This window comes from Zophobas morio, unplaced genomic scaffold, assembly GCF_036711695.1.
Source record: "Zophobas morio isolate AGI-343-1 ecotype UQ-CSIRO unplaced genomic scaffold, CSIRO_AGI_Zmor_V1 ptg000021l, whole genome shotgun sequence".
In the NCBI taxonomy this organism is placed as follows: Eukaryota; Metazoa; Arthropoda; class Insecta; order Coleoptera; family Tenebrionidae; genus Zophobas; species Zophobas morio.
This window is the reverse complement of record NW_026972126.1, coordinates 27,642,644-27,668,553: the sequence shown is the minus strand read 5'-3', so window position 1 is coordinate 27,668,553 and position 25,910 is coordinate 27,642,644. Positions and strand designations below refer to the sequence as shown.

Here is a 25,910-nt window from a genome sequence, read left to right as displayed (position 1 = left end):
TTTCTCGATTATTTGAAAATTTATGAAAACTACGACGTCGTATTCGTAATCATCCAGGAATAATCTGCCTAATGACGCAGATTTTTGCTTGTTAATGTGCGAATTAACGAATTTTTGGAAATATTTTTGAAAATTTCAAACAAAAATTTCTCTATTATTTGAAAACTTTTGACAATGACTTCATATTCGAAATTTACGGAGAATTCTCTGTCCGATTACGTAGCTGTTTAGTGATTAAAGCTATATTAAGTGATTTTTTGGAAAATTTTTGAAAACTTCAAATTCAGATTTCTCCATTCTCTGAAAACGCGTGATAACGATAACCTCATATTTGAAATTTACGGAGAATTCTCTGTCCGATTACGTATTTGTTTAGTGATTAAAGCGCATATTAAGTGATTTTTGGAAAATTTTGGAAAGTTTCAAAATCAAATTTTTCCATTATTTGAAAACTCATGATAACGACGACCTCATATTCGAAATCTGCAAAGAATTATTTGTCCGATTATGTAGTTATCTAATGATTAAGAAGCATATTGATGGATTTTTGGGAAAATTTTTGAAAATTTTGAACACAATTTTCTCGATTATTTGAAAATTTATGACAACAACGACCTCATATTTGAAAGCTACGGAGAATTCCCACTCCAACTACGCAGCTGTTTAGTTACTAAGGCACATTTTAATAAATTTTGGGAAATTTTTTGGGAATTTCGGAAGTAAATTTCTCGAATATTTGAAAATTTTTGAACACCTCGATCTCATATTTGTATTTTAGGAAGAATTCACTCTTGGATTCTTCGATAATATAGGTGTTTGCCTGTTAAGACGCATTATTAACAGATTTTTGAGAAAATTTTTGAAAGTTCCAAAAGCATAATTCTTGATTATTTGAAAATTTATGGTAATGACGATCTTATATTTGTAAACTACGGAGAATTACCTGTGTGATAACGTCGTTCTTTCGTAGTTAATATGCATATTAGTGAATTTTTGGAATATTTTTTGAAAATTTCGAAGGTAAATTTCTGGACTATTTAAAAATGTATTAACACCACGATGTCATATTTTTAATCTACGAAGAATTCACTCTCTCATAATCTAGATCTTTTCCTGTTAAGTCGTATTATTAACGGATTTTTGAGAAAATTTTTGAAAGTTTGAAACGCATATTTCTCAATTATTTGAAAATTTATAACAACAACGATCTCATATTTGTAAACTACGAAGATTTATTCAGGTGATAAGGTCAGTCTTTAATGATTAATATTATATTAATGAATTATTGAGACATTTTTTGAAAATTTCGAATAGAAAGTTTTCGATTTTTTGGAAACTTATGACCACTACGACTTCATATTCGTAATCTACGGAAAATTTTCTGTCCGATGACGTAGATTTTTACTTGTTAATGTGCATATTAACGATTTTTTGGAAACAATTTTGAAACTTTCAAACAAAAATCTCTATTATTTGAAACCTTGTAGAAACACCGAACTCATATAGAGAATCTACGGAGAATTCTGTGTCCGATTACATAGGTGTTTGGTTGTTAAGACACATATTAAATAAATTTTTGGGGAAATTATTGGAAATTTTGAAGGTAAATTTCTTGATTATTTGAAAATTTATAAACACCACAATCTTATTTTTATTCTACGAAGAATTCACTCTCTAATAATCTAGATCTTTTCCTCTTAAGTCGTATTGTTAACGAATTTTTGTGAAAATTTTTGAAAGTTTCAAACGCATATTTCTCGATTATTTGAAAATTTATGGCAATTACGACCTCATATTTTCAAATTACGGAGAATTATCTATGTGATAAGGTCGTTCTTTGGTAGTTAATATGCATATTAGTGAGTTTTTGGGAAATTTTTTGAAAATTTCGAATAGAAAATTTTCGATTTTTTGAAAACTTATGATCACGACTTCATATACGTAATCCGCGGAGAATTTTCTGTCTGATGACGTAGATTTTTTACTTCTTAATACGCATATTAAGGAATTTTTGGAAACAATTTTGAAAGTTTCAGACAAAAATCTCCATTATTTGAAACCTTGGGCAAACACCGAACTCATACAGGGAATCTACGGAGAAATTCCGTGTCCAATTATGTAGCTGTTCAGTTGTGAAAACACATATTAATATATTTTTGGGGAAATTATTGGAAATTTTGAAGGTAAATTTCTTGATTATTTGAAAATTTATAAACACCACAATCTTATTTTTATTCTACGAAGAATTCACTCGCTAATAATCTAGATCTTTTTCTCTTAAGTCGTATTATTAACGGATTTTTGTGAAAATTTTTGAAAGTTTCAAACGCATATTTCTCGATTATTAGAAAATTTATGGCAATTACGACCTCATATTTGCAAATTACGGAGGATTATATGTGTGATAACGTCGCTCTTTGATAGTTAATATGCATATTAGTGAATTTTTGGGAAATTTTTTGAAAATTTCGAATAGAAAATTTTCGATTTTTTGAAAACTTATGATCATCACGATTTCATATACGTAATCCGCAGAGAATTTTGAGAATTTTCTGTCTGATGACGTAGCTTTTTTGCTTCTTAATACGCATATTAAGGAATTTTTGGAAACAATTTTGAAAGTTTCAGACAAAAATCTCCATTATTTGAAACCTTGGGGAAACACCGAACTCATACAGGGAATCTACGGAGAAATTCTGTGTCCAATTATGTAGCTGTTTAGTTGTTAAAACACCTATTAACATATTTTTGGGGAAATTTTTGGAAATTTTGAAGGTAAATTTCTTGACTATTTGAAAATTCATAAACACCACAATCTCATATTTTTATTCTACGAAGAATTCACTCTCTAATAATCTAGATCTTTTCCTGTTAAGTCGTATTATTAACGGATTTTTGAGAAAATTTTTGAAAGTTTCAAACGCATATTTCTCGATTTTTTGAAAATTTATGGCAAGGACGACCTCATATTTGCAAATTATAGAGAATTATCTGTGTGATAACGTCGCTCTTTGGTAGTTAATATGCATATTAGTGAATTTTTGGGAAATTTTTTGAAAATTTCGAATAGCAAATTTTCGATTTTTTGAAAACTTATGATCACCACGACTTCATATATATATAATCCGCGGAGAATTTTCTGTCTGATGACGTAGATTTTTTACTTTTTAATACGCATATTAAGGAATTTTTGGAAACAATTTTGAAAGTTTCAAACAAAAATCTCCATTATTTGAAACCTTGTGCAAACACCGAACTCATAGGGAACTTACGGAGAATTCTGTGTCCAATTACGTAGCCATTTAGTTGTTAAAACATATATTAATATATTTTTGGGATAATTTTGGGAAGTATTGAAGGTAAATTTCTTGACTATTTGAAAATTCAAAAACACCACAATCTCATATTTTTATTCTACTCTCTGATAATCTAGATTTTTTCCTGTGAAGTCGTACTATTGACGGATTTTTGAGAAAATGTTTTAAAGTTTCAAACGCATAGTTCTCGATTATTTGAAAATTTATGGCAAAGATGATTTCAAATTTGTAATCTACGTACTATGTTAATGGATTTTTAGCAAATTTTTTGAAAATTTCAAACCAAAAATTTACGATTTTTGGAAAACTTACCATCAGCACTAATCTACGGAGGATTTGCTGTTTGATGACGTCGCTGTTTGCTGGTTGCGATGCATATTGAAGGATTTTTGAGAAAATTTTTGAAAGTTCCAAAAGCATAATTCTCGATTATTTGAAAATTTATGGTAATGACGATCTTATATTTATAAACTACGAAGAATTACCTGTGTGATAACGTCGTTCTTTCGTAGTTAATATGCATATTAGTGAATTTTTGGAATATTTTTTGAAAATTTCGAAGGTAAATTTCTCGACTATTTAAAAATGTATTAACACCACGATGTCATATTTTTAATCTACGAAGAATTCACTCTCTCATAATCTAGATCTTTTCCTGTTAAGTCGTATTATTAACGGATTTTTGAGAAAATTTTTGAAAGTTTGAAACGCATATTTCTCAATTATTTGAAAATTTATAGCAACAACGATCTCATATTTGTAAACTACGAAGATTTATTCAGGTGGTAAGGTCAGTCTTTAATGATTAATATTATATTAATGAATTATTGAGACATTTTTTGAAAATTTCGAATAGAAAGTTTTCGATTTTTTGGAAACTTATGACCACTACGACTTCATATTCGTAATCTACGGAAAATTTTCTGTCCGATGACGTAGATTTTTACTTGTTAATATGCATATTAACGATTTTTTGGAAACAATTTTGAAACTTTCAAACAAAAATCTCTATTATTTGAAACCTTGTAGAAACACCGAACTCATATAGAGAATCTACGGAGAATTCTGTGTCCGATTACATAGGTTGTTAAGACACATATTGATATATTTTTGCGAAAATTTTTGGAAATTTCGAAAGTAAATTTCATGACTATTAGAAAATTTATGAACACCACAATCTCATATTTTTATTCTATGAAGAATTCACTCTCTGATAATCTAGATCTTTTTTTGTCAAGTCGTATTATTGACGGATTTTTGAGAAAATTTTTGATAGTTTCAAACGCATATTTCTCGATTATTTGAAAATTTATGGCAAGGACGACCTCATATTTGCAAATTATAGAGAATTATCTGTGTGATAACGTCGCTCTTGGGTAGTTAATATGCATATTAGTAAATTTTTGGGAATTTTTTTGAAAATTTCGAATAGCAAATTTTCGATTTTTTGAAAACTTATGATCACCACGACTTCATATACATAATCCGCGGAGAATTTTCTGTCTGATGACGTAGATTTTTTACTTTTTAATACGCACATTAAGGAATTTTTGGAAACAATTTTGAAAGTTTCAAACAAAAATCTCCATTATTTGAAACCTTGTGCAAACACCGAAGTCATATAGGGAACCTACGAAGAATTCTGTGTCCAATTACGTAGCTGTTTAGTTGTTAAAACATATATTAATATATTTTTGCGAAAATTTTGGGAAATTTTTAAGGTAAATTTCTTGACTATTTGAAAATTGATAAACACCACAATCTCATGTTTTTATTCTACGAAGAATTCAGTCTCAGATAATCTAGATCTTTTCCTGTTAAGTCGTACTATTGACGGATTTTTGAGAAAATTTTTGAAAGTTTCAAACGCATATTTCTGGATTATTTGAAAATTTATGGCAACGACGATTCCAAATTTGTAATCTACGTACTATGTTAATGGATTTTTAGCAAATTTTTTGAAAATTTCAAACCAAAAATTTACGATTTTTGGAAAACTTACCATCAGCAGTAATCTACGGAGGATTTGCTGTTTGATGACGTCGCTGTTTGCTGGTTGCGATGTATATTAAAGGATTTTTGAGAAAATTTTTGAAAATTTTGAAATCAAATTTCCCGATTATTTGAAAACTTACGAAAATTTTGACCTCATACTCGTAATCAACTAAAAATTATTTGTCTGATGAAGTGGATTTTTACTTGTTAATATGCATATTAACGGATTTTTGGGAATATTTTTGAAAGTTCTCTATTATTTAAAAAAATTTTGATCACCGTTACTTCATATTCGTAATCTAAGGAGAATTCTTTATCTGATAACGCAGTTACTTGTTGGTTAAGGCATCAAGAAATTGTTGGAAACATTTTTCGAAATTTTAAAATTTTCAGAATTATTTGAAAAGTTATAGCAGAAATGACTTAAAAAAAAATCAGCCACTATAACAAGTGGAAAATTGGTAATTTTTTTTCACAGCCAACTGATACAGAAATAGTTTTCGCTACTCGTATTGTTCTCGCAATAAGTACTTCTGTGTTACAACAACCACGTGTTCCCACGCAAATGAGTCTGACCTAAATCGTCGAAATTAATCATTTTGTCTTTCCGTTGTGTCGTTGCATCATCCACAAGGAAGTATTTTGTGTTTTGGCGGAAATCGGGAGTAAGGTCAGGAGCAAAAGTGCTTGCTTATGGAGCAAGGATCGACGTATATCTATAATGAGCCCGAAGAAGGTCGATAAGGAGCGACGATAATTGGAAATAAAAATGTTGATGGACTGTCGTTCTTCGTCGGCAACGTTGACACCTTCGTACTGACAGAGGCTGAGACCTTATTCCAGTTATTTTCTCGACTTTAATAGGAGAGAATTAAAGTTTTATGGCTTCAATTATGAAGCCAATGATGCCCCAAGTGTGTTTATTGCGAGATTGCAAAAGATCAAGTTGACTTTCACTTGATTGAAACACACAATAGATTTGATAATTCGGGTTTCACTCTCCCACAAACTGGAATTTCTCGAAACTTTAACGTAATAAAAATGTCTTTGGTTGCGACGGAGCTGGTGCCAGACCTTCTGACTCAGCGACCAGTTAAACACGGCTAAATACTGAGTAGGAGTGACTTTAATGCAGGTTTGCAGTTACGATCGACACCATAATCGCTCCCAATTAACTAAAACTACGTCGTCAAGCTGTGTATAATTTTCACTGAACCCTCCAAAAAACCACCGCCGCCCCCATCCCGCCCATGACCCATCGCCCTCCGCCCCTCTCTCTCTATACCTACGCGTATTACGTCCGTCCATTTCGATCAGCTGACACTCTGTAGCATTATTGATTTTGAAAATCCACGCCGCTTCCGAGCGCTTCGAGTAAGAAACGCACCTAAACAAGGACGAAATAGAGTCCACGCGAACGCGAAATGTGGGTCAGAATTGTCAGTGGTGGTACGTTTTAGTCCTGCTGTACGCTTCTGCTTTCGCTGCTGCGGGAAATACGCTAGTGTAGTGCAACGAGTGACGCTGAAAGCAAGCAGCAGGAGCCGATCGGAAAATCCTGCTGAAACCTGTGCCGTTCCTGCGGTAAGTCGAAAGCTCTAAACTTCCCCGGACGCAATTTCTGCCCGCGCTTTCGCTCGAAACCGAAATTTTCGCACTTACATAATGGACGATTACCGGATCGGGGAAAGTATTTTGACGGGTAAATGTCAGGTGAAGGTGTTATTTTCACGATTTTGAGCATTTTTGTGGTGCATTCGGCGAAACTAGGTCGAAACCCACGTAATCTTGATACAGATCGGGTCAAATGTGTGTACATCGAACGTACCTAGGCTAGCGCACGTTGGAAATTAATTTTCGTTTCGACCGAAAAACGACTTAAACAATGGTGGCATGAGTTCGAAAAACACGCAACGACACACACGCCGAATTAAAATTAGATTTCGTGAGGGATTAGCTCGATTTTGTCTGTGGCAGTAATAGCATTCATGATATTCGGCTGTAATTTCGTGTCAATCTGATTTGAGCAGATGTTTACTTTGGAGCGAAAATATCAATTCCGGTTGCTCAATCGTCGCTTCCTTTTCGATTTGACAAGTTCGTGCGTTTGAAAAGAATGCCATTTGGATGGAGATCGTGGAGATGATTTCCGGCGTCTCGCGTCCGGGGAAACGAATCTTTTCCGGGTTTTAATTTGACACCGTGTTTGCATATTACGCGTGAAGTGACATTTGCATAATTCTCGATATTAATGTGTGTTTTTAGGCCGAAAGACGTGTAAACAGTTATGTAAACAAGTTTACTTAGAAAAAAGTCGCTGAGAGTCCTCTAGATTAAGCCCAATTTGAAATTCAAAGTCGCGTTTTTGCGTTGATTGTATCGGTTTTTTTTTTCGCTTGGACCGATTGATCTAGTTTAAAGTTAGAATGGCGATGATTAAGAAAACGCAATCAGTCGATATGAAGATGTTATCGGGAAAGTTTTGTTCACTTATCTGATTAACGATATCGCCCATGCAATGCACTTTGCACGGGTCAGAAACCTTTGCTCTTCCGTTTTTGTAGTGGAAATAACCTGCGTGCTTTGTAATTACAAGCAATAAAAATTCTGTGGATTAACATAATTGAAATTAGTTGTAGAAGGTAAATTTGGACCGATGTACCAAAAAAAACATGCATAGCAGGCGATAATTCCGTTATTCGCTAAGATATGGGATAAAAGTTGAGTTTAACCACAAGTTGAGTACTGTAGAAAATAGAATCAAGGTGTTATTGTTTACTTCAGTATTTTACGATTTTCAGGTGTTTTAAAATAATAAAAAACTCAACTGAAATTAATTTGAATGCGATAAAAATCGAGTTAAATTATAAGTTCTGTACTATACAAATGTAGAATCTCTGTGTTATTAAAAATTTGATTTGGTTTTACTCACGAACACAACGAAAAAAGGACTAAGGAAATTTGTCCACCGAGAATAATATTTTTCAATTATATACACAGAAAAGAGGAATTTAAACAAGGGCGAAATTTGAATGGAGTACAAACAATTAAGAAACAACGTTTTAAAGAAAAAAAATTACAACCGAGGGGAAATTGAAGCTTGGAAATAAATGCGAGGCGAACATTTTAAACATTTCCATTTATGCATATTTTTCTATAGATCTAAAGGTAACTTTCCATGGAGAATAGAAATATATTTTTTTAAGAAACTGTAAAATTCGAGATGTTTTCCTATGAAAGTTCCGTATGCCAAATCGGTGGAGTCTGTCGAAAGACACCGAAAAATTTTCACACAAATTATTAATTAAAAAGATTTCGTAGTACTGAAATTTTTTGAAGACCTTCAATATAAAATATATATTTTTTAAGATGTTTTTATTTTCACAAAGTTTACACATCCAGTTTTCAATACTTCATTATTTTATGATTTTCAACTTCTTTTCCAATGTTACATTGTCTACACATACAAAAAAATTAGATACACCGTTCTTACAATATTTTGTTAATAAAAGCCAAGTTTAATTACAACTCATGAGCTGATTACTATCCAAAATAAAATAAAGGTGTTGTTATAGTCATGTTTAATGTCACGTGTTCGGACACAAGCGTTGGCATTTGTCTATAGATTAGCAAAACCCACAGAAATAAAAATTGAAGATGACCGAGACATCCACAGAACTCAATTAACGTCAACAACAGAACGAAGAGCTATTTAAAGAGTAATTTAAATAAGGGCGAAATTTGATTGTCACTGTTATAGAAGTAGGCTTGGAGAATGTTGTTAGATACGTAAGAGATTAGAATAAACAAATAATTGTAGAAGCTGGTTTTATTAATATTCTAAAACCAATATAAAACATGGCGCAGTCGTTGTAGTAGTTTGATGAACGAATAATTATAGTTGAAGAAAATGGATATCAAACCGCCGAGAAAGTTTAGTTTTGAAGGAAATGTGCAGGAAAATTTCACAAAATTTATACGTCAATTTGAAGTTTATATGTTGGCAAGTGGTGGAAGCCTAAAAGAGGATCCAGTAAAAATTGCCATACTCCTTAATGTGTTGGGAGAAGAGGGTATTGAAATATACAGTAACTTTGAGTTGACAGACGCACAGAAGAAAGTATATAAAACGGTCGTGGAAGAGTTTATGAAGTATGTTAATCCTAAGAAAAGCATAGTCTATGAAAGATTCTTGTTTTACAATCGAAAACAAGAGTGTGGTGAATCTTTCGATCATTTTGTGAATGATTTGAGGACTGCAGTTAAAAGATGTGAATTCAAAGACTCCGAAGAAATGCTACGAGATAGGATAATCTTTGGAATATCTGACAAAGAAGTACAGCAAAAGTTAATTGTTAAAGGAAGTGTCACCCTGGCAGATGTGGTCACCATGTGTAGAACAAATGAAGCAGCCAAGGGCTATATACAGACGGTGCAGACAGAAGGAGCGAAAGCAGTGGAAGTACTCCAGAAGAAGAATCCAAGTTCAGAAACTTATAAGAAGAAACAGCAAGACGATAGTCAGAAGAAACAAGAAACAGTAACGAGATTTTTGTGTACCAGGTGTAAAACAAAGCATTGTGTTCGTAATTGTCCTGCCTTTGGAAAGAAGTGCCACCGGTGTGGTAAAATGAATCACTTTAAAATTTGTTGTAGAGTTAAGGAAGTTAGAGAAGTTAAGAATGACGAGTTCACTGCGGGTGGTTCAGAACCAACGCTTATGGTGGAAGGCGTTAAGAAATATTGTTCGGGTGTTAACAGTGTTAGCAAAGCGTGGTATGAAGATGTAAAATTATGCGGTTCTGTTGTGAAAATGAAATTAGATACTGGGGCGGAGGTTAACACAATTCCAGAAAAGTTAGTAAGGCAACTCAAATGTATGAATAAGATAGTCAGGGACACAAAAATGTTGTTAGAGTCATGGGGAGGATATAAAATTAAGCCTTTAGGATTTATTGACTTGGACTGTACTGTTAAAGGTAAACGACACTTGATTAGTTTCTATGTGTGTAATAATAATAATCAACCTTTGTTGGGATTAAATGCGTGCATTCAGTTAGGTCTTGTCAAGAGAGTAAATAATTTAAAAACATTAACTGAAGAAAATTTTCTTGATGAAAATAAAGATTTGTTTGTGGGAACAGGTAAATTTGGGGGTGTACATAAAATATTGTTAAGAAAAAATGCGATCCCTGTTAACAGACCACCTAGAAGAGTCCCAATTTCAATTAAAAATAAATTAAAATTGACTTTAAATGATTTAGAACAAAAAGGTATAATAAGTAAAGTTAATAGACCAGTTGAATGGGCTAGCAATTTGGTTATTGTTGAAAAACCGAATGGTAGTTTAAGAATTTGTCTAGATCCAGCTGATATAAATAAAAATATCGAAAGGGAGTATTGCCTTATGCCAACAATGGAAGAAATAACTGCAAAATTGAAAAATAAAGTTTGCTATACTGTACTAGATCTTAAAGATGGTTTTTATCACGTGCAACTTGATGATAAATCACAGCAGATTTGTACATTTAGTAGTCCGTTTGGGTATTATCAATTCAACAGGTTACCCTTTGGTCTGAAAACAGCACCAGAGTTATTTCAAAAATTAAATACAAACAATTTTGGAGACATTGAGGGAGTTACTGTATATATTGATGACTTATTAATTGCAGGGGAGACTGAAGAAGAACATGATGCAATACTCAATAAAGTTATTGATAGAGCCAGAAAGTTAAATATTAAATTTAATCAAAGTAAAGTACAATATAGAAAAAGTCAAGTTAAATATTTAGGTCATTTATTTTCAAAAGATGGCATGCAACCAGATCCAGATAGGATTAAATCAATAATTCAATTAAAAGAACCCAAAAATAAGAAAGATTTACAAAAGGTATTAGGCATGTTTAATTATTTTCGAAACTTTTTGCCTAATTTGTCAGAAATTACAGATCCATTGCGAAATTTATTAAAAAATAATGTAATTTTTTCATGGACTGAACTACATCAAAATATTTATGATCAAATCAAAAATATGCTTACTGTAGCACCTGTGCTGACAAATTTTGATGATAAAAAAGAAATAACGATACATACAGATGCTTCTAAGAGTGGTTTAGGTTGTTGCTTGTTGCAAGAAGGAAGACCAGTCTCGTTTGCATCGCGTAGTATGACAACAGTAGAGCAAAATTATGCTCAAATTGAAAAAGAGTTTTTGGCTATGGCGTTTGCAGTAAAAAAATTTCATAACTATATATATGGCAAGCAAGTAACAATCTGTACTGATCATAAGCCACTGGTTTCAATAATGAATAAAAAAATTGCTGACATCATTTCTCCTAGGTTGCAGAGAATTAAATTAAAACTGGTACGGTATGATATAAAATGTGAGTATATGCCAGGAAAATTTTTACATGTTGCTGATTTGTTGTCCAGAAATTATTTAAATGATCCAGTGGAAGATGATGAATCGATGCTTGAAGTAGTACATAACATACATGCAATTGTAAATATTTCAGAGAATAAAAAAGTAACATTTCAAAAGGAAACTCAAGCAGATCCTGTTCTAAATAAAGTAAAAGAATATTGTTTAACTGAATGGCCCAATAAAATACATGATATTGATGACAATTCCAAAATTTTTAAATTTTATCACAGTGTTAGAAACGACTTGACTATTGTTGACGGAATAATTTTGTTTAAAAATAGGTTGTTAGTACCACCAAGTTTACGTAGAAGTATGTTGAATTTACTTCATGAAAGTCATTTCGGTGTTAATAAAACCTTAAGTCGAGCAAAAGAAGCATTATACTGGTCAAATTATGATAAAGAGATTATCACATTTATTAAAAGTAGTAAAATTTGTGAATCAAATCGTTCATCAAATGCAAAAGAACCATTGATAAGTCATCCTTTACCGGGTAGACCATTTTCTAAAATAGGATCAGACATATGTGAATATGCAAAGAATAATTATTTAATAATTTTTGACTATTACTCTAAATGGCTTGATGTAGTTCCAATTAGAGAGAAAAACTCAATTGAATTGATAAAACAGTTTAAAAAATTTTTTGCTAACTTTGGAATACCGGATTTACTGATAGCTGATAATATGCCATATTCTTCTTATAGTTTCAAAAAATTTTCGGATGAGTATGGGTTTAAAATAACAACAAGTAGTCCACATTATCCTAGAAGTAATGGATTTGCAGAAAGTGGGGTAAAAATAGCCAAGTCACTTTTAAAAAAGAGCTGTGAGTTAACAACAGGTTTAATGTCTTACAGATCGACAAAAATTGTTGGTGTAGGTCTATCTCCTGCAGAATTAGTTTTTAATCGAAACATCAAAACCAAACTGCCAGTTCCTCAACGTACTTTAGAATTTAACACAGTTGATCCAAACAATGTAATCAAGAAATTACACACCAAACAACAACAGACAAAATACTACTATGACAAGACTACAAAAGCTAAACCTAATTTTGTGAACAATCAAAATGTTACCTTACAAAAGGGAGGTAAATGGGAGTCGGCAAAAATTGTAAATAAATGTAATGAACCTAGGTCATATATTGTAAAAGATAGGAAAGGCCAATTGTTGAGAAGAAATAGTATACATTTAAGGGATTCTCTTAACGAATACGTTCCTATTATTAACTGTGACGACAATGATGATGACAAATTTATAGATGTATCAAAGCAAAGTGTTAGTCAGAGACAACGAAGAACACCCTCGCGATTTAAAGACTATATTTTGTACTAATTGTTAAGTATTAGAATTAAGAAGGGGGGTGTTATAGAAGTAGGCTTGGAGAATGTTGTTAGATACGTAAGAGATTAGAATAAACAAATAATTGTAGAAGCTGGTTTTATTAATATTCTAAAACCAATATAAAACAGTCACTAAACACAGGCACTATAAGTTGACAGAAACAACTAAAAAACGCTGCTTTATGCAAAACATTTTTTGACAAGTGACGGGAAATTAAAGGTTAAAAATAAATGCGAGACGAGGCGAAACCGAGAGCTGCAATAATATTAATATTAATTTCTAGTTATCTCTTTCGATATTTTAAACATTCACACATTTTTTGACAAATCTAAATTAGCATTCAGCAACGAATAGAAATTTTTTTTAGAGACTGTGAAATTCAATTTTTCGTCTGAAAAAAAAAAACTTAAGAATCAGTCTGCAAAAACATACAAAAAGTGGAAGACCCATTTCTCCATACTATAGGGGACATGAAAGGTCGAGAAAATGTAAAACTACAAAGTCATAATATTTAATAATACGAACATATTGCTGCGCGACACAAAACTAGCTATATTTTTGGAATCAGAACGTCAAGATCTATAACCCTAAATATTTTCAGAATTTTTGGACAACTTTTCCAAAAATGAAATTTTCCACTACTTATCTTTTGGTTTTCTTTTTTACTTAATACATATAATTTGCTTCGAACAACACTCCAGAAAACTGGTAGCAATTTCTCGTAGAAAAACAAGGATTTTGCAATTAAGCTCCGCCCCACGACTTACGACGAGTAAAAAAAATCATTACGATTGAGATAGGGCGGGTGGGCGGGGCTTATATTGTGCCTTGTTTTTCTTAGTATACGTAGTCATCTGTTTTAAACTTTTGTTGCGACAAGATGACTACGTAGGTATATTAAGAAAATAAAGGCAAAATATAAGCCCCACCCCCCACCCTGTCTCAATTGTGATGATTTTTTTATTCATCGTGAGCCAAGAGGGCGGAGCTTAATTGCAAAATTATTATTTCTCAACAAGAAATTACTACAAAAGACATGTTTTTGAGCATCGTGTTGTTCAAAAAATCCTATGTGTATTAAAACTTAAAGCCAGATTGAGACCAAGGTGGATGGGTGGGGCTTAACTTTTGGCTTTCTTTTTTAGTTAATACATATAGCTTGCTTTAAACAACACGACTACTAAAGAACGCGATTCAGATAGCAATTTCTAATAGGGAAACAAGAATTTTGCAATTAAGCTCCGCCCCACGACTTACGACGGGTAAAAAAAATCAGCAGAATTGAGACAGGGCGGGTGGGCGGGGCATACATGTTTCCTTGTTTTTCTGGATATACGTAGTCATCTGTTTTAAACTTTTGTTGCGAAAAGATGACTACGTATATTAAGAAAGAAAAGGCAAAATCTAAGCCCCACCCACCCGCCCCGTCTCGATTGTGATGATTTTTTTTATTCGTCGTGAGCCACGAGGGCGGAGCTTAATTGCAAAATTCTTATTTCTGAACAAGAAATTACTACGAAAGACATGTTTTTGAGCATCGTATTGTTCAAAAAATTCTATGTGTATTAAAACTTAAAACCAGATTGAGACCAAAGTGGATGGGTGGGGCTTATCTTTTGGCTTTCTTTTTTGCTTAATACAAATAGTTTGTATTAAAACTTAAACGACACGACTACTAAAGAACGTGATTCACATAGCAATTTCTAGTAGGGAAACAAGAATTTTGCAATTAAGCTTCGCCACACGTTTTACGACGGGTAAAAAAAATCATCAGAATTGAGACAGGGCGGGTGGGCGGGGCATATATTGTTCCTTATTTTTCGGAATATACGTAGTCATCTGTTTTAAACTTTTGTTGCGAAAAGATGACTACGTATATGTATTAAGAAAGAAAAGGCAAAATCTAAGCCCCACCCACCCGCCCTGTCTCAATTGTGATGTTTTTTTTTTTATTCGTCGTGAGCCAAGAGGGCGGAGCTTAATTACAAAATTCTTATTTTTCAACAAGAAATTACTACAAAAGACATGTTTTTGAGCATCGTGTTGTTCAAAAAATTCTATGTGTATTAAAACTTAAAACCAGATTGAGACCAAAGTGGATGGGTGGGGCTTATCTTTTGGCTTTCTTTTTTGCTTAATACATATAGTTTGTATTAAAACTTAAAGGACACGACTACTAAAGAACGTGATTCACATAGCAATTTCTAGTAGGGAAACAAGAATTTTGCAATTAAGCTCCGCCCCACGACTTACGACAGGTAAAAAAAGTCACCAGAATTGAGACTGGGCGGGTGGGCGGGGCATATATTGTTCCTTGTTTTTCTGAATATACGTAGTCATCTATTTTAAACTTTTGTTGCGAAAAGATGACTACGTATATTAAGAAAGAAAAGGCAAAATCTAAGTTCCACCCACCCGCCCCGTCTCGATTGTGATGATTTTTTTTATTCGTCGTGAGCCACGAGGGTGAAGCTTAATTGCAAAATTCTTATTTCTCAACAAGAAATTACTACGAAAGACATGTTTTTGAGCATCGTGTTGTCCAAAAAATTCTATGTGTATTAAAACTTAAAACCAGATTGAGACCAAAGTGGATGGGTGGGGCTTATCTTTTCGCTTTCTTTTTTGCTTAATATATATAGTTTGTATTAAAACTTAAAGGACACGACTACTAAAGAACGTGATTCACATAGCAATTTCTAGTAGGGAAACAAGAATTTTGCAATTAAGCTCCGCCCCACGACTTACGACGGGTAAAAAAAATCACCAGAATAGAGACTGGGCGGGTGGGCGGGGCATATATTGTTCCTTGTTTTTCTGAATATACGTAGTCATCTATTTTAAACTTTTGTTACGAAAAGATGACTACGTATATTAAGAAAGAAAAGGCAAAATCTAAGCCCCACCCACCCGCCCTGTCTCGATTGTGATGATTTTTTTATTCGTCGTGAGCCAAGAGGGCGGAGCTTAATTGCAAAATTCTTATTTCTCAACAAGAAAAAGACATGTTTTTGAGCATCGTGTTGTTGAAAAATAATATGTGCATTAAAAATTAAACCCAGATTGAGACCGAGCCGGATGGGTGGGGCTTTCTTTTATACTTAATACATATAGTTAGCTTTAAACAACACGACTACTAAAGAACGTGATTCACATAGCAATTTCTAGTAGGGAAACAAGAATTTTGCAATTAAGCTCCGCCCCACGACTTACGACGGGTCAAAAAAAAATGGTCAGAATTGAGATAGGGTGGGCGGGCGGGGCTTATATTTTGCCCCTTTTTTCTTAATATAGGTAGTTATTTGTTTTAAATCTTTGTTGTGAAAAGATTACTACCTATTTTAAGAAAAAAAAGTCAAAATAAATATTATTTCTGTACGAGAAATTAAAAACATGTTTTTGAGTATCGTGTTGTTCAAAGAATACCATGTATATTAAGAAAAAAAAGGCAAAATATAAAACCCGCCTACCCCCCCTATCTCAAGTGTGATGATTTTTTTTAATCGTCGAGAACCAAAAGAGGGGAATTTAACTGCAAAATCCTTATTATTTCTCTACAAGAAATTACCATCTAAGATTTGTTTTTTGAGTATCATGTTATTCAAAAAATACTACGTATATTAAGAAAAAATTAAAGCCAAAGATTAAGCCCCACCTATACCTGGCCTGATGTAAATAAAAAAATCATCAGAATTGAGATGGGATGGGTGGGCGGGGTCTATATTTTACTTTTTTCTTAATATACATAATGTTCTTTGAACAACACGATACTCAAAAACACGTTTTTAATTTCTCGTATAGAAAAAAGGAGTTTGCAGTTAAGCTCCGCCCCCTTGACTCACGACGAATAAAAAAATCATCACAATTGAGACAGGGTGGGTGGGCGGGGCTTCATTTTGCCTTTTTTTTCTTAACATGTGAAGACTTATTTCGACAAAAAAGAACTTCAAACATGTCTAAAATGTTATAATAAATATTAATTTTTCAGTCTCGTTCGCCCATTTTTTTACGACAGTAATTCGCCAAGACATAAAAATTTAGAAACAAAAACGACCCATTTATCTGCGGATGTACGCGATAGCCTTGACCTCGCCACAAAAGCCCCAACTAAAACTCTGCCAAAACACTCGCATAAAACACAACCCCCATTCAGCATTCCCCTTGACATTCATGAAATTCTTAACATCAATCACCCTCGTCCGAAACCACCGCGAATGCACGCCGACTAAATTTTTAACCGATATCACGCAACGCAAACCCCATTTCACCCTTCTTTCGTTTACATTTTCTCAAAGCTGACAAGACACGACGAACACCCGTCGGAAAATAAAAAAATGAGGTAATAATTGAAAATTGTTTTTGTTTCAGTTTCAAGATGACTTCTCCGGCGATCAACGGCCAGAAGGAGAACTCCAAGACCGACTCCAACGTGACCCTCGCCCAGCAGCCCCCCCAGCAGCCCTCCGAGCCCACGAACTCGACGTCCATTTTCGTGGCATGGTGGCGGGTCTTCAAGCTCGCTAATCTCCTGATAAAGCAGAGCTGTTAGGCGAATTTAGTGCACGTGATATCACGAGACAGACAAGGGCCGTATGCACGAAAATGCCGCAATGTACCGTCGAATAAAAAAGAAACGTCCGTTTAAATACGTACAAATGAAATTAAAAAAAAATATAATGAAAATTTTCGTACAAATGGCCGTGCGTTAGTAGGATTAATAAGTAGACTAATTCCTGTATTAACTTAGTGGTGATTACTTTTCAATTACTCGTAGGGTGATAAGTGATGATAATGGAGAGAGTCGGTCGTCGATGGCGCCATGTTGATGACGTTCTTCCAGATTATTATTGTTTTAACTTATTAACTACCGATTTTGCTTCGCAATTGTCGAACACCGTTTGGATGTTGTTATTTGGGGGCGGCAGTCCCTCGGGACGCCGCCACAACAATGTAAAACCGTTATGTATTTTTCACATGTGTTGCGTTATCAGGCAGATGCGTTACATAATTATAACCATAACCCGTATGTGATATAATACAATTATCATAACTTTATATCGTATTTTTGGTAACAGAATGAGTGGTTTCACGTTTATTTCGAGTTAATAAATGTTATTCACTGTTGCCGAGTGTTTTATTGACGACTCAGTCGTGCGCTTGTTTTGGTGTTTTTCCAAAACGAAAAATAGAACGACATAATTGTTGTAGTTGCGTGTGTCTCCGTTTCCTCTTGATCCGACACCCACCAGAAAATGTTCGTACATACTTCTATTTATAATTAGTTACACGTTTTCGGATACGATGTTCTATATTAAATCTTTTATCGATGCGAGGAGTCTTTGTAGTGTTGTTGGTTTTATTGTGTGCGACTACGAGTGTTATCTCATTTGTTTTTATGGCACGGTTACGACACGAGTAACAAGTTCATCGCGCTATTTTTATCATTTTCGCCCTCGGATTCGCCACTTTTTCCATTTCCTTTTTGACGGCGGGCGGAAGCCGCCTAGACTTTTTCGGCGCATAATTTTATTGGCCTGCGTTGTTTTTTAACAATCGTTGGGACGATAACCCAATCACAAAAAGACTTAATTGTATCCGGGCCAAATACGATTAAAATAACAAGATCGTCTCCCACATCTAACTTCAAAAAAAAAACGCCGCTGTTTGCCATTTTGACATGTTTACGATAAGGTTTTTTTTTTCAATTATTTTCCTGCGGAATTTCAAATTAAATTAAATAAAAATAAGGGCAGATTAATAAACTACAAATACAGGAGCTTGTTAATTTAAGCTTTAAATCCGATTTGCGTAGTAAAGTGTGGGATGAACAAAAAAATTTTGGATGACGATTAACGACCAGTAGTTTCGGAGATTACATACGTGTCTTAATGTAATCGTCAGCAGACAAACAACAGACATACGGACGGAAACAGGAGATCCATATTTTCGTATTGTAAAAATTGCGATATTTCAATGCACTGAATTAATTAACTAATTCTGGAAAAAAAGTTGAAGTTATCGAAGAAATGAGGCCCGAAATCTACAAGAAAAAGTATTTAGTTAAATTTCGAAAATCGTCGAAAATGGGTCGAAATTTGCATGAGGAAAATTTCATTTTTGAAAAAGTTTCTAAAAAATTCTGAAAAAATTCAGGGGTATATCCCGATGTGTTGATTCCAAAAATATAGCATGTTTATGGTCACGGAGTAAAATTTTTTTGGAATGTATTTATTATCCATTGTTGCTTAAGAATTCTTTAATTTTGTTTAATAAAATTAAGGTTTATTTCTTGAAGTTTGTTTTCAACTGTATATGAAGTTGTTATTCAATTCTATTTCAGTTTTTTGGGAAAATTGCTGATCCGAACAACTCGTTAATCCGAATACACCTTTTTCCCAATTAATTCGGATTATCGAGGTTCTACTGTACACTAAATGTTACCCATGTTATGTGAAAAAAGTATACTATCTAAAATTTTATATTTTTTTTTGTTTAGAACGAATTTCTGGGAGATAAATAAAATCGCACAAAAATTGCCCCCCCCCCCCCCCCCCAAACAAAATCCTGTATCCGCGCCTGCATGAATAGCGCATTCTTTGGAAGTAAAAACTAATTATTTATTTGAAGATTTTTCGTCGAAACATGTACAAATCCGAAATCTGAAAAAGTCATCGTTGGCACCCCACCCATTCCTGCCCTGATCTAAATTTATCATTTTAAACGTGTTTTAAGTTTCTAAGAATATAAAAAAATCATCACAATTGAGATGGGGTGGGTGGGCGGGGTTTATATTTTGCTTTTTTTCTCTTAATATACATAGTATTCTTTGAACAACCCGATACCCAAAAACATGTTTTTAATTTCTTGCAAAGAAATAATTATTTTGCAGATAAACTCCGCCCTCTTGCTTCAAGACGAATAAAAAAATAATCACAATTGAGATAGGGCGGGTGGGCGGGCTTATATTTTGCCTTTTTGTTTTAATATGTGTAGATTTCTTTTTACAACATGAAACTTAAAATGGAAAATTTGTATTAGAAAATATCGATTTTGCAATTAGGCTCCGCCCCATAATTGCGAAATCCATAGATTCTTGCAGAAATGTACCATTTTAAACATGTTTTAAATTTCTTATTTTGAAAGGATGACTACAGATATTAAGAAAAACGGCAAAATATTAGCCCCGCCCACCCGCCCTATCTCAAGTGTGATGATTTTTTTTAATCGTCGAGAGCCAAAGGAGCGAAATTTAATTGCAAAATCCTTATTATTTCTCTTCAAGAAATTACCATTTAAGATATGTTTTTGAGCATCATGGTATTCAAAGAACACTATGTATTCTGAATATTAAGAAAAAATTAAAGCCAAAGATTAAGCCCCTCCCGTACCTGCCCTGATGTAAATAGTAATGAAGGTTTCATTCGTTGGTAGACCTAGGGGCGGAGCCTATTTGCAAAATCCATATCTCCTTACAAAAATTTACCATTTTAAACGTGTTTTAAGTTTCTAACAATAAAAAATCATCACAATTGAAATAGGGCGGGTGGGCGGGCTTATATTTTGCCTTTTTGTTTTAATATGTGTAGATTTCTTTTTACAACATGAAACTTAAAATGGAAAATTTGTATTAGAAAATATCGATTTTGCAATTAGGCTCCGCCCCATAATTGCGAAATCCATATTTTCTTGCAGAAATGTACCATTTTAAACATGTTTTAAGTTTGTTATTTTGAAAGGATGGCTACAGATATTAAGAAAAACGGCAAAATATAAGCCCCGCCCACCCGCCCTATCTCAAGTGTGATGATTTTTTTTTATCGTCGAGAGCCAAACGAGCGGAATTTAATTTCAAAATCCTTATTATTTCTCTAAAAGAAATTACGATCTAAGATATGTTTTTGTGCATCATGTTACTCAAAGAATACTATGTATTCCGTATTTAAGAAAAAATTAGAGCCAAAGATTAAGCCCCTCCCACACCTCTCCTGATGTAAATAGTAATGAAGTTTTCATTCGTTGTCAAACGTAGGGGCGGAGCCTATTTACAAAATCCATATTTCCTTACAAAAATTTACAATTTTAATCGTGTTTTAAGTTTCTAACAATAAAAAAATCATCACAATTGAGATGGGGTGGGTGGGCGGGGTTTATATTTTGCTTTTTTTCTCTTAATATACATTGTATTCTTTGAACAACACGATACCCAAAAACATGTTTTTAATTTCTTGTAAAGAAATAATGATTTTGCAGTTAAGCTCCGCCCTCTTGCTTCACGACGAATAAAAAAATCATCACAATTGAGATAGGGCGGGTGGGCGGGCTTATATTTTGCCTTTTTGTTTTAATATGTGTAGATTTCTTTTTACAACATGAAACTTAAAATGGAAAATTTGTATTAGAAAATATCGATTTTGCAATTAGGCTCCGCCCCATAATTGCGAAATCCATAGATTCTTGCAGAAATGTACCATTTTAAACATGTTTTAAATTTCTTATTTTGAAAGGATGACTACAGATATTAAGAAAAACGGCAAAATATAAGCCCCGCCCACCCGCCCTATCTCAAGTGTGATGATTTTTTTTTAATCGTCGAGAGCCAAAGGAGCGGAATTTAATTGCAAAATCCTTATTATTTCTCTAGAAGAAATTACCATCTAAGAGATGTTTTTGCGTATCATGAAGTTTTGATTCGTTGTCAGACGTAGGGGCGGAGCCTATTTACAAAATCCATATTTCCTTACAAAAATATACCATTTTAAACGTGTTTTAAGTTTCTGAGAATAAAAAAAATCATCACAATTGAGATGGGGTGGGTGGGCGGGGTTAATATTTTGCCTTTTTTTCTTAATTTACATATTTTTCTTGAACAACACGATACTCAACACGGTTTTAACCCCTTGTAGAGAAATAAGTAGTTTGCAGTTAAGCTCCGATCCCTTGGCTCACAACGAATAAAAAAATAATCAGAATTGAGATAGGGCAGGTGGGCGGGGCTACATTTTGCCTTGTTTTCTTAATATGTGTAGACTTATTTCGACAACGAGAAATTTAAAACATGTTTAAAATGGTAAATTTGTATAAAGAAATGTCGATTTTGCAATTAGGCTCCGCCCCATAATTGCAAAATCCATATTTGCTTTTAACCATGTTTTAACTTTCTTGTTGTGAAATGATAGCTATGTATATTAAAAAAAAAGCAAGATATACGCCTCAAGCCGAGGGGCGTAGCTTAATTGTAAAATCCTTAATTTTCTACGAGAAATTACTATGTGAAAATAAATAAATGTATTAATAAAAAAAGAAAACCAAAAGAGAAGCTCCACCCATCCGTCTCGATCTCAATCAATCTCAATCGTGATGAATTTTTCATTCGTTGTCAGACCGAGGGGCGGAGCGTAAAATCAAAAAACGAAAGAATCGAAATATTGCAAAATCCCAAAACTTATATCCATAGTTTGAGAATTTGAAAAATGGAAGAAAAATTGAGAAATCGAAAAATTGAAATGTCCAGGAATTGAGAAATGTGAAAATTGAGGAATTAATTAATTAATGGACAAATTGGGAAATCGAAAAATTGAAAATTTATAACCGACAAAAATTGAAAAACTGAAATATCCGAAAATTGGTAAATCGAAAAATGAAGAAATAAAACGCGAAAATTTGAAGAATCGAGAAATTGAAAAATCCGAACAGTGAAATACCGAAAATCTGAGTAATTGAGAAATTGAAACAAAAAAAAAAACTTAAAAATTCCTAAACTGAAATATCAAAAAATTGGGATATCAAAAGTTGAAAAATCAAGAAATTAAAACGCTGAAAAATTGAAAATTCGAAAAAAATTTCATTTTTTTTCCCTAAAAATCTCTATACCTAGGATAAAAATTCATAACGGATTCATAAACCACAATTTCAGGACTACGTTACTTTTTAACATTTAAATAACATGAACGGACAAATTTTGATTAACAAGAGGAACAAGAGTAGACGACAAAAAGGCGTAATAAAAGCGACAAAAATTGACGAAAAAACGGAAGAAAAAAAGCGGACAGGAAAATATAAGAGAAAAATAGAGGGGGGAGGAATAGAAAAACGTAGTGAAGGGAAAGAGAGGGGAAGGAAAAGTTAAAGACAAAAACGGGAACAAAAAAAAAGGGCAGGAGAAAAGTGGAGAATAAAAGCGGGAAAAAAAAGGAAAGAAAAAAAAACAAAAAGAATAGACGAAAAAAAGCGTAATGGAAGCGACAAAAAAAACAGGAGATACATAGTATTCTTTGAACAACGCGATACTTAAAAACGTGTTTTTAATTTCTTGTAAAGAAATAATTATTTTGCAGTTAAGCTCCGCCCTCTTGCTTCACGACGAATAAAAAAATCATCACACTTGAGATAGGGCGGGTGGGCGGGCTTACATTTTTTGCTTTTTGTTTTAATATGTGTAGATTTCTTTTCATAACATGAAACTTAAAATAGTTTAAAATAGAAAATCTCCATCCGATAACTGCAAAATCCATATTTCGTACCAATTTAACCATATTTTAAGTTTCTTGTTGTGAAAAGATGGCTATATATATATTAAGAAAAAAAAAAAAAAAAAAAATGTTGGCCCCGCCCACCCGCCCTGTCTCATTTCTGATGATTTTTTTTTATTCGTGGTAAGAGATGTGTCACGTTTACGATAACTTTAAAGCTTTTGGACAATTTCAGAGCAGTCAAATTTTGTTGTATAATTTTGAGTTCTTTTACAAAAATTTAGATGTCAGAGGTAAAATTATGGTGTTACAAACTGTTTAAATTTCCGTAGCAAAACGAACACTAAAAGGAAATTCAGAAACGGCAAAAAATCTATACTAAAAAAAAAAACGTTTCCAGACTATTTAATCACCGTTGAGGATCCTCAAGAGACCCAGAAAGCTCAAGCAAGATTTGAGGTCTTTGGTGGGGATTATCACATAAATATTAATCAACGATTTGCCATGTTAATTAATTCTCAAATTTTCTGGTAGAATTATGATTTATTTTATATAAAAAAAATAAACCACAAATACAGGGGCATTTTAATTTTAGACCTATTTTCAAATTTGAAATCTAGAAATAAACTTTCTAGAAAGGTCAGAGTTCGCGTTGATCACGACATTTAATATTAAAAATTTTGATATCGTTGTTTAAATTCAGGCAGGTGTTGGGTGTGCTATAGCAACACAACGGTTCATTAAAAAACAATCTTCCTCCCCACGTACTAAAACGATAAAATCCTCACATGTTTTTCATTCTTTATTTATTCGTCGTTACCTTGCAAAACGCTAAAAATAATAGCGCCATTCCAGCTGATTGCGCATTTGTGTAATTAGCACATTTACACCACTTTCGGCAAACAATAACGCTTTATCAGAATCACTTATTCGCAAACTCGATCGACACCATATGCAAAACCAATTAACGCAATCACAAAACTCACCTTAATTTCTCGTCGAAAGGGGCTTCTTTCGCTAAAGGGCTTCTCTCCAACGAGCTAAAGGAACTAGGACGCGACGAATACCCGCTGCTGCTCCTGAAACAAACAACAAACAACCCTGTAATTCATGATTTAATTAAAAATATTATTTTTTTTTAAATTCGATAAGACCAAACGCATACCCTGGCCTGACCAGCGACTCCGCCGAGTTCGAGTGGAAGCTAAACTCCTTCTCGCTGAAAGGGTCCGAAGGGCTCGCCGGCTGCGAACTAACCCTCAAGCTGCCGCTGCTCAGCATCTTCCGGAACCTCAGCCTGAAAGGGCGAAGGACCGGCGACAGCGGCGGCTTCTCGCTGGTTAGTTTCTCGTAAGTCGGACTTTTCGGTTCCATTGTTATCACGAGTGTTATCAAATACAAGACGCACCCACGACTAACTCGATAACACTGTATTATCTGCCAGCACCAATTAATTCCTGTGTACCGTAGGAATTAGCGAGACGGAGCTAAACAACAGATGACGTCCGGGAGCGAAAACGCGTAAATTTCTACTACGAAACGGATGCGAAGAAAAAAATGATATGGGACCGGGAGGGCAGTTCCGGTGTGAGGCAGACCGCGTCCGGTTTCCGGGGAAATTATCTTTCGGGGACCCTACGGGAGATCCGCGGGAGGTGGTTGAAGCGGTGGTGGAGTATTTATTTTAACTGGGTTGTGGTCGTGATAAGTGAGGTGGCGACGCAAGGAAAAAAGGTACGTAGTAACACACAGGTAAGTGAAAACTTAGTCCTGAGGGAGGATTCGATAAAAGTGCCAAAATTCTAATTGGAGCGAAGCGAGCTGTAACCTTTTCTATTGTATTATCATAGATTAATATAGATGCGACATACAGGCTGATGAATATTTTTCGTACATATTTTGTTTAACTAAGAATTAATTCTTTATTTGTGTTTTATACTAGCAAAACGTTTTAAACTAAGAATATTGTTGAAATCGTAATAACCCAATGGATTTTTTTTGGGAAAATGTTTTGGAAACACTGTTCTATTTTGTATGAATTTTTAAATGTTTTTTTTAGTGACAATTTTTGTGGTTATTTTCGATACACTGTATGGTTTTAACAGTGAGAAAAAAAAATGAAAAACTACAATAATCGAAAATTCGAAAAATGGAGAAATGTAATAATCGAAAAATCGAAACCTTAAAAAATCATAAAACTGAAACATTGAAAAATCGAAATATCGAAGAACTAAAAATCGAAAAATGAAACATCAGAAAATCGAAAAAATGTAAAATTCAAAAATCTAAAATTTAAAAACCGAATAACGGAAAATCGAGGAATCGAAACTCCCAAAAAATCGGATAACTGAAAAATCGAAA

At 33.5% G+C, this 25,910-nt stretch overlaps 2 protein-coding genes across 2 annotated transcripts in view; one reads left to right on the top strand and one right to left on the bottom strand.

Annotated features, from left to right (window-relative positions):
* Positions 1–25,067, bottom strand: part of Rapgap1 (Rap GTPase activating protein 1) — a 305,306-nt gene extending 280,239 nt beyond the window's left edge. Inside the window, exons 1-2 of the mRNA XM_064061035.1 lie at positions 24,715–25,067; positions 24,536–24,628 (exon numbers count right to left, since the gene is read on the bottom strand). Coding sequence (XP_063917105.1) covers positions 24,536–24,628; positions 24,715–24,923 — 302 coding nt within the window. The 5' untranslated portion in view covers positions 24,924–25,067. The remainder of the gene's footprint in view (positions 1–24,535; positions 24,629–24,714) is intronic.
* LOC135132945 (uncharacterized) lies at positions 175–18,204 on the top strand. The gene is made up of 3 exons (XM_064061163.1): positions 175–230; positions 6,644–6,896; positions 17,449–18,204. The coding sequence occupies exons 1-3, from the start codon at positions 175–177 to the stop codon at positions 17,602–17,604; spliced, it is 465 nt and encodes a 154-aa protein (XP_063917233.1). The 3' UTR covers positions 17,605–18,204.
* Positions 25,068–25,910: the final 843 nt, after the last annotated feature.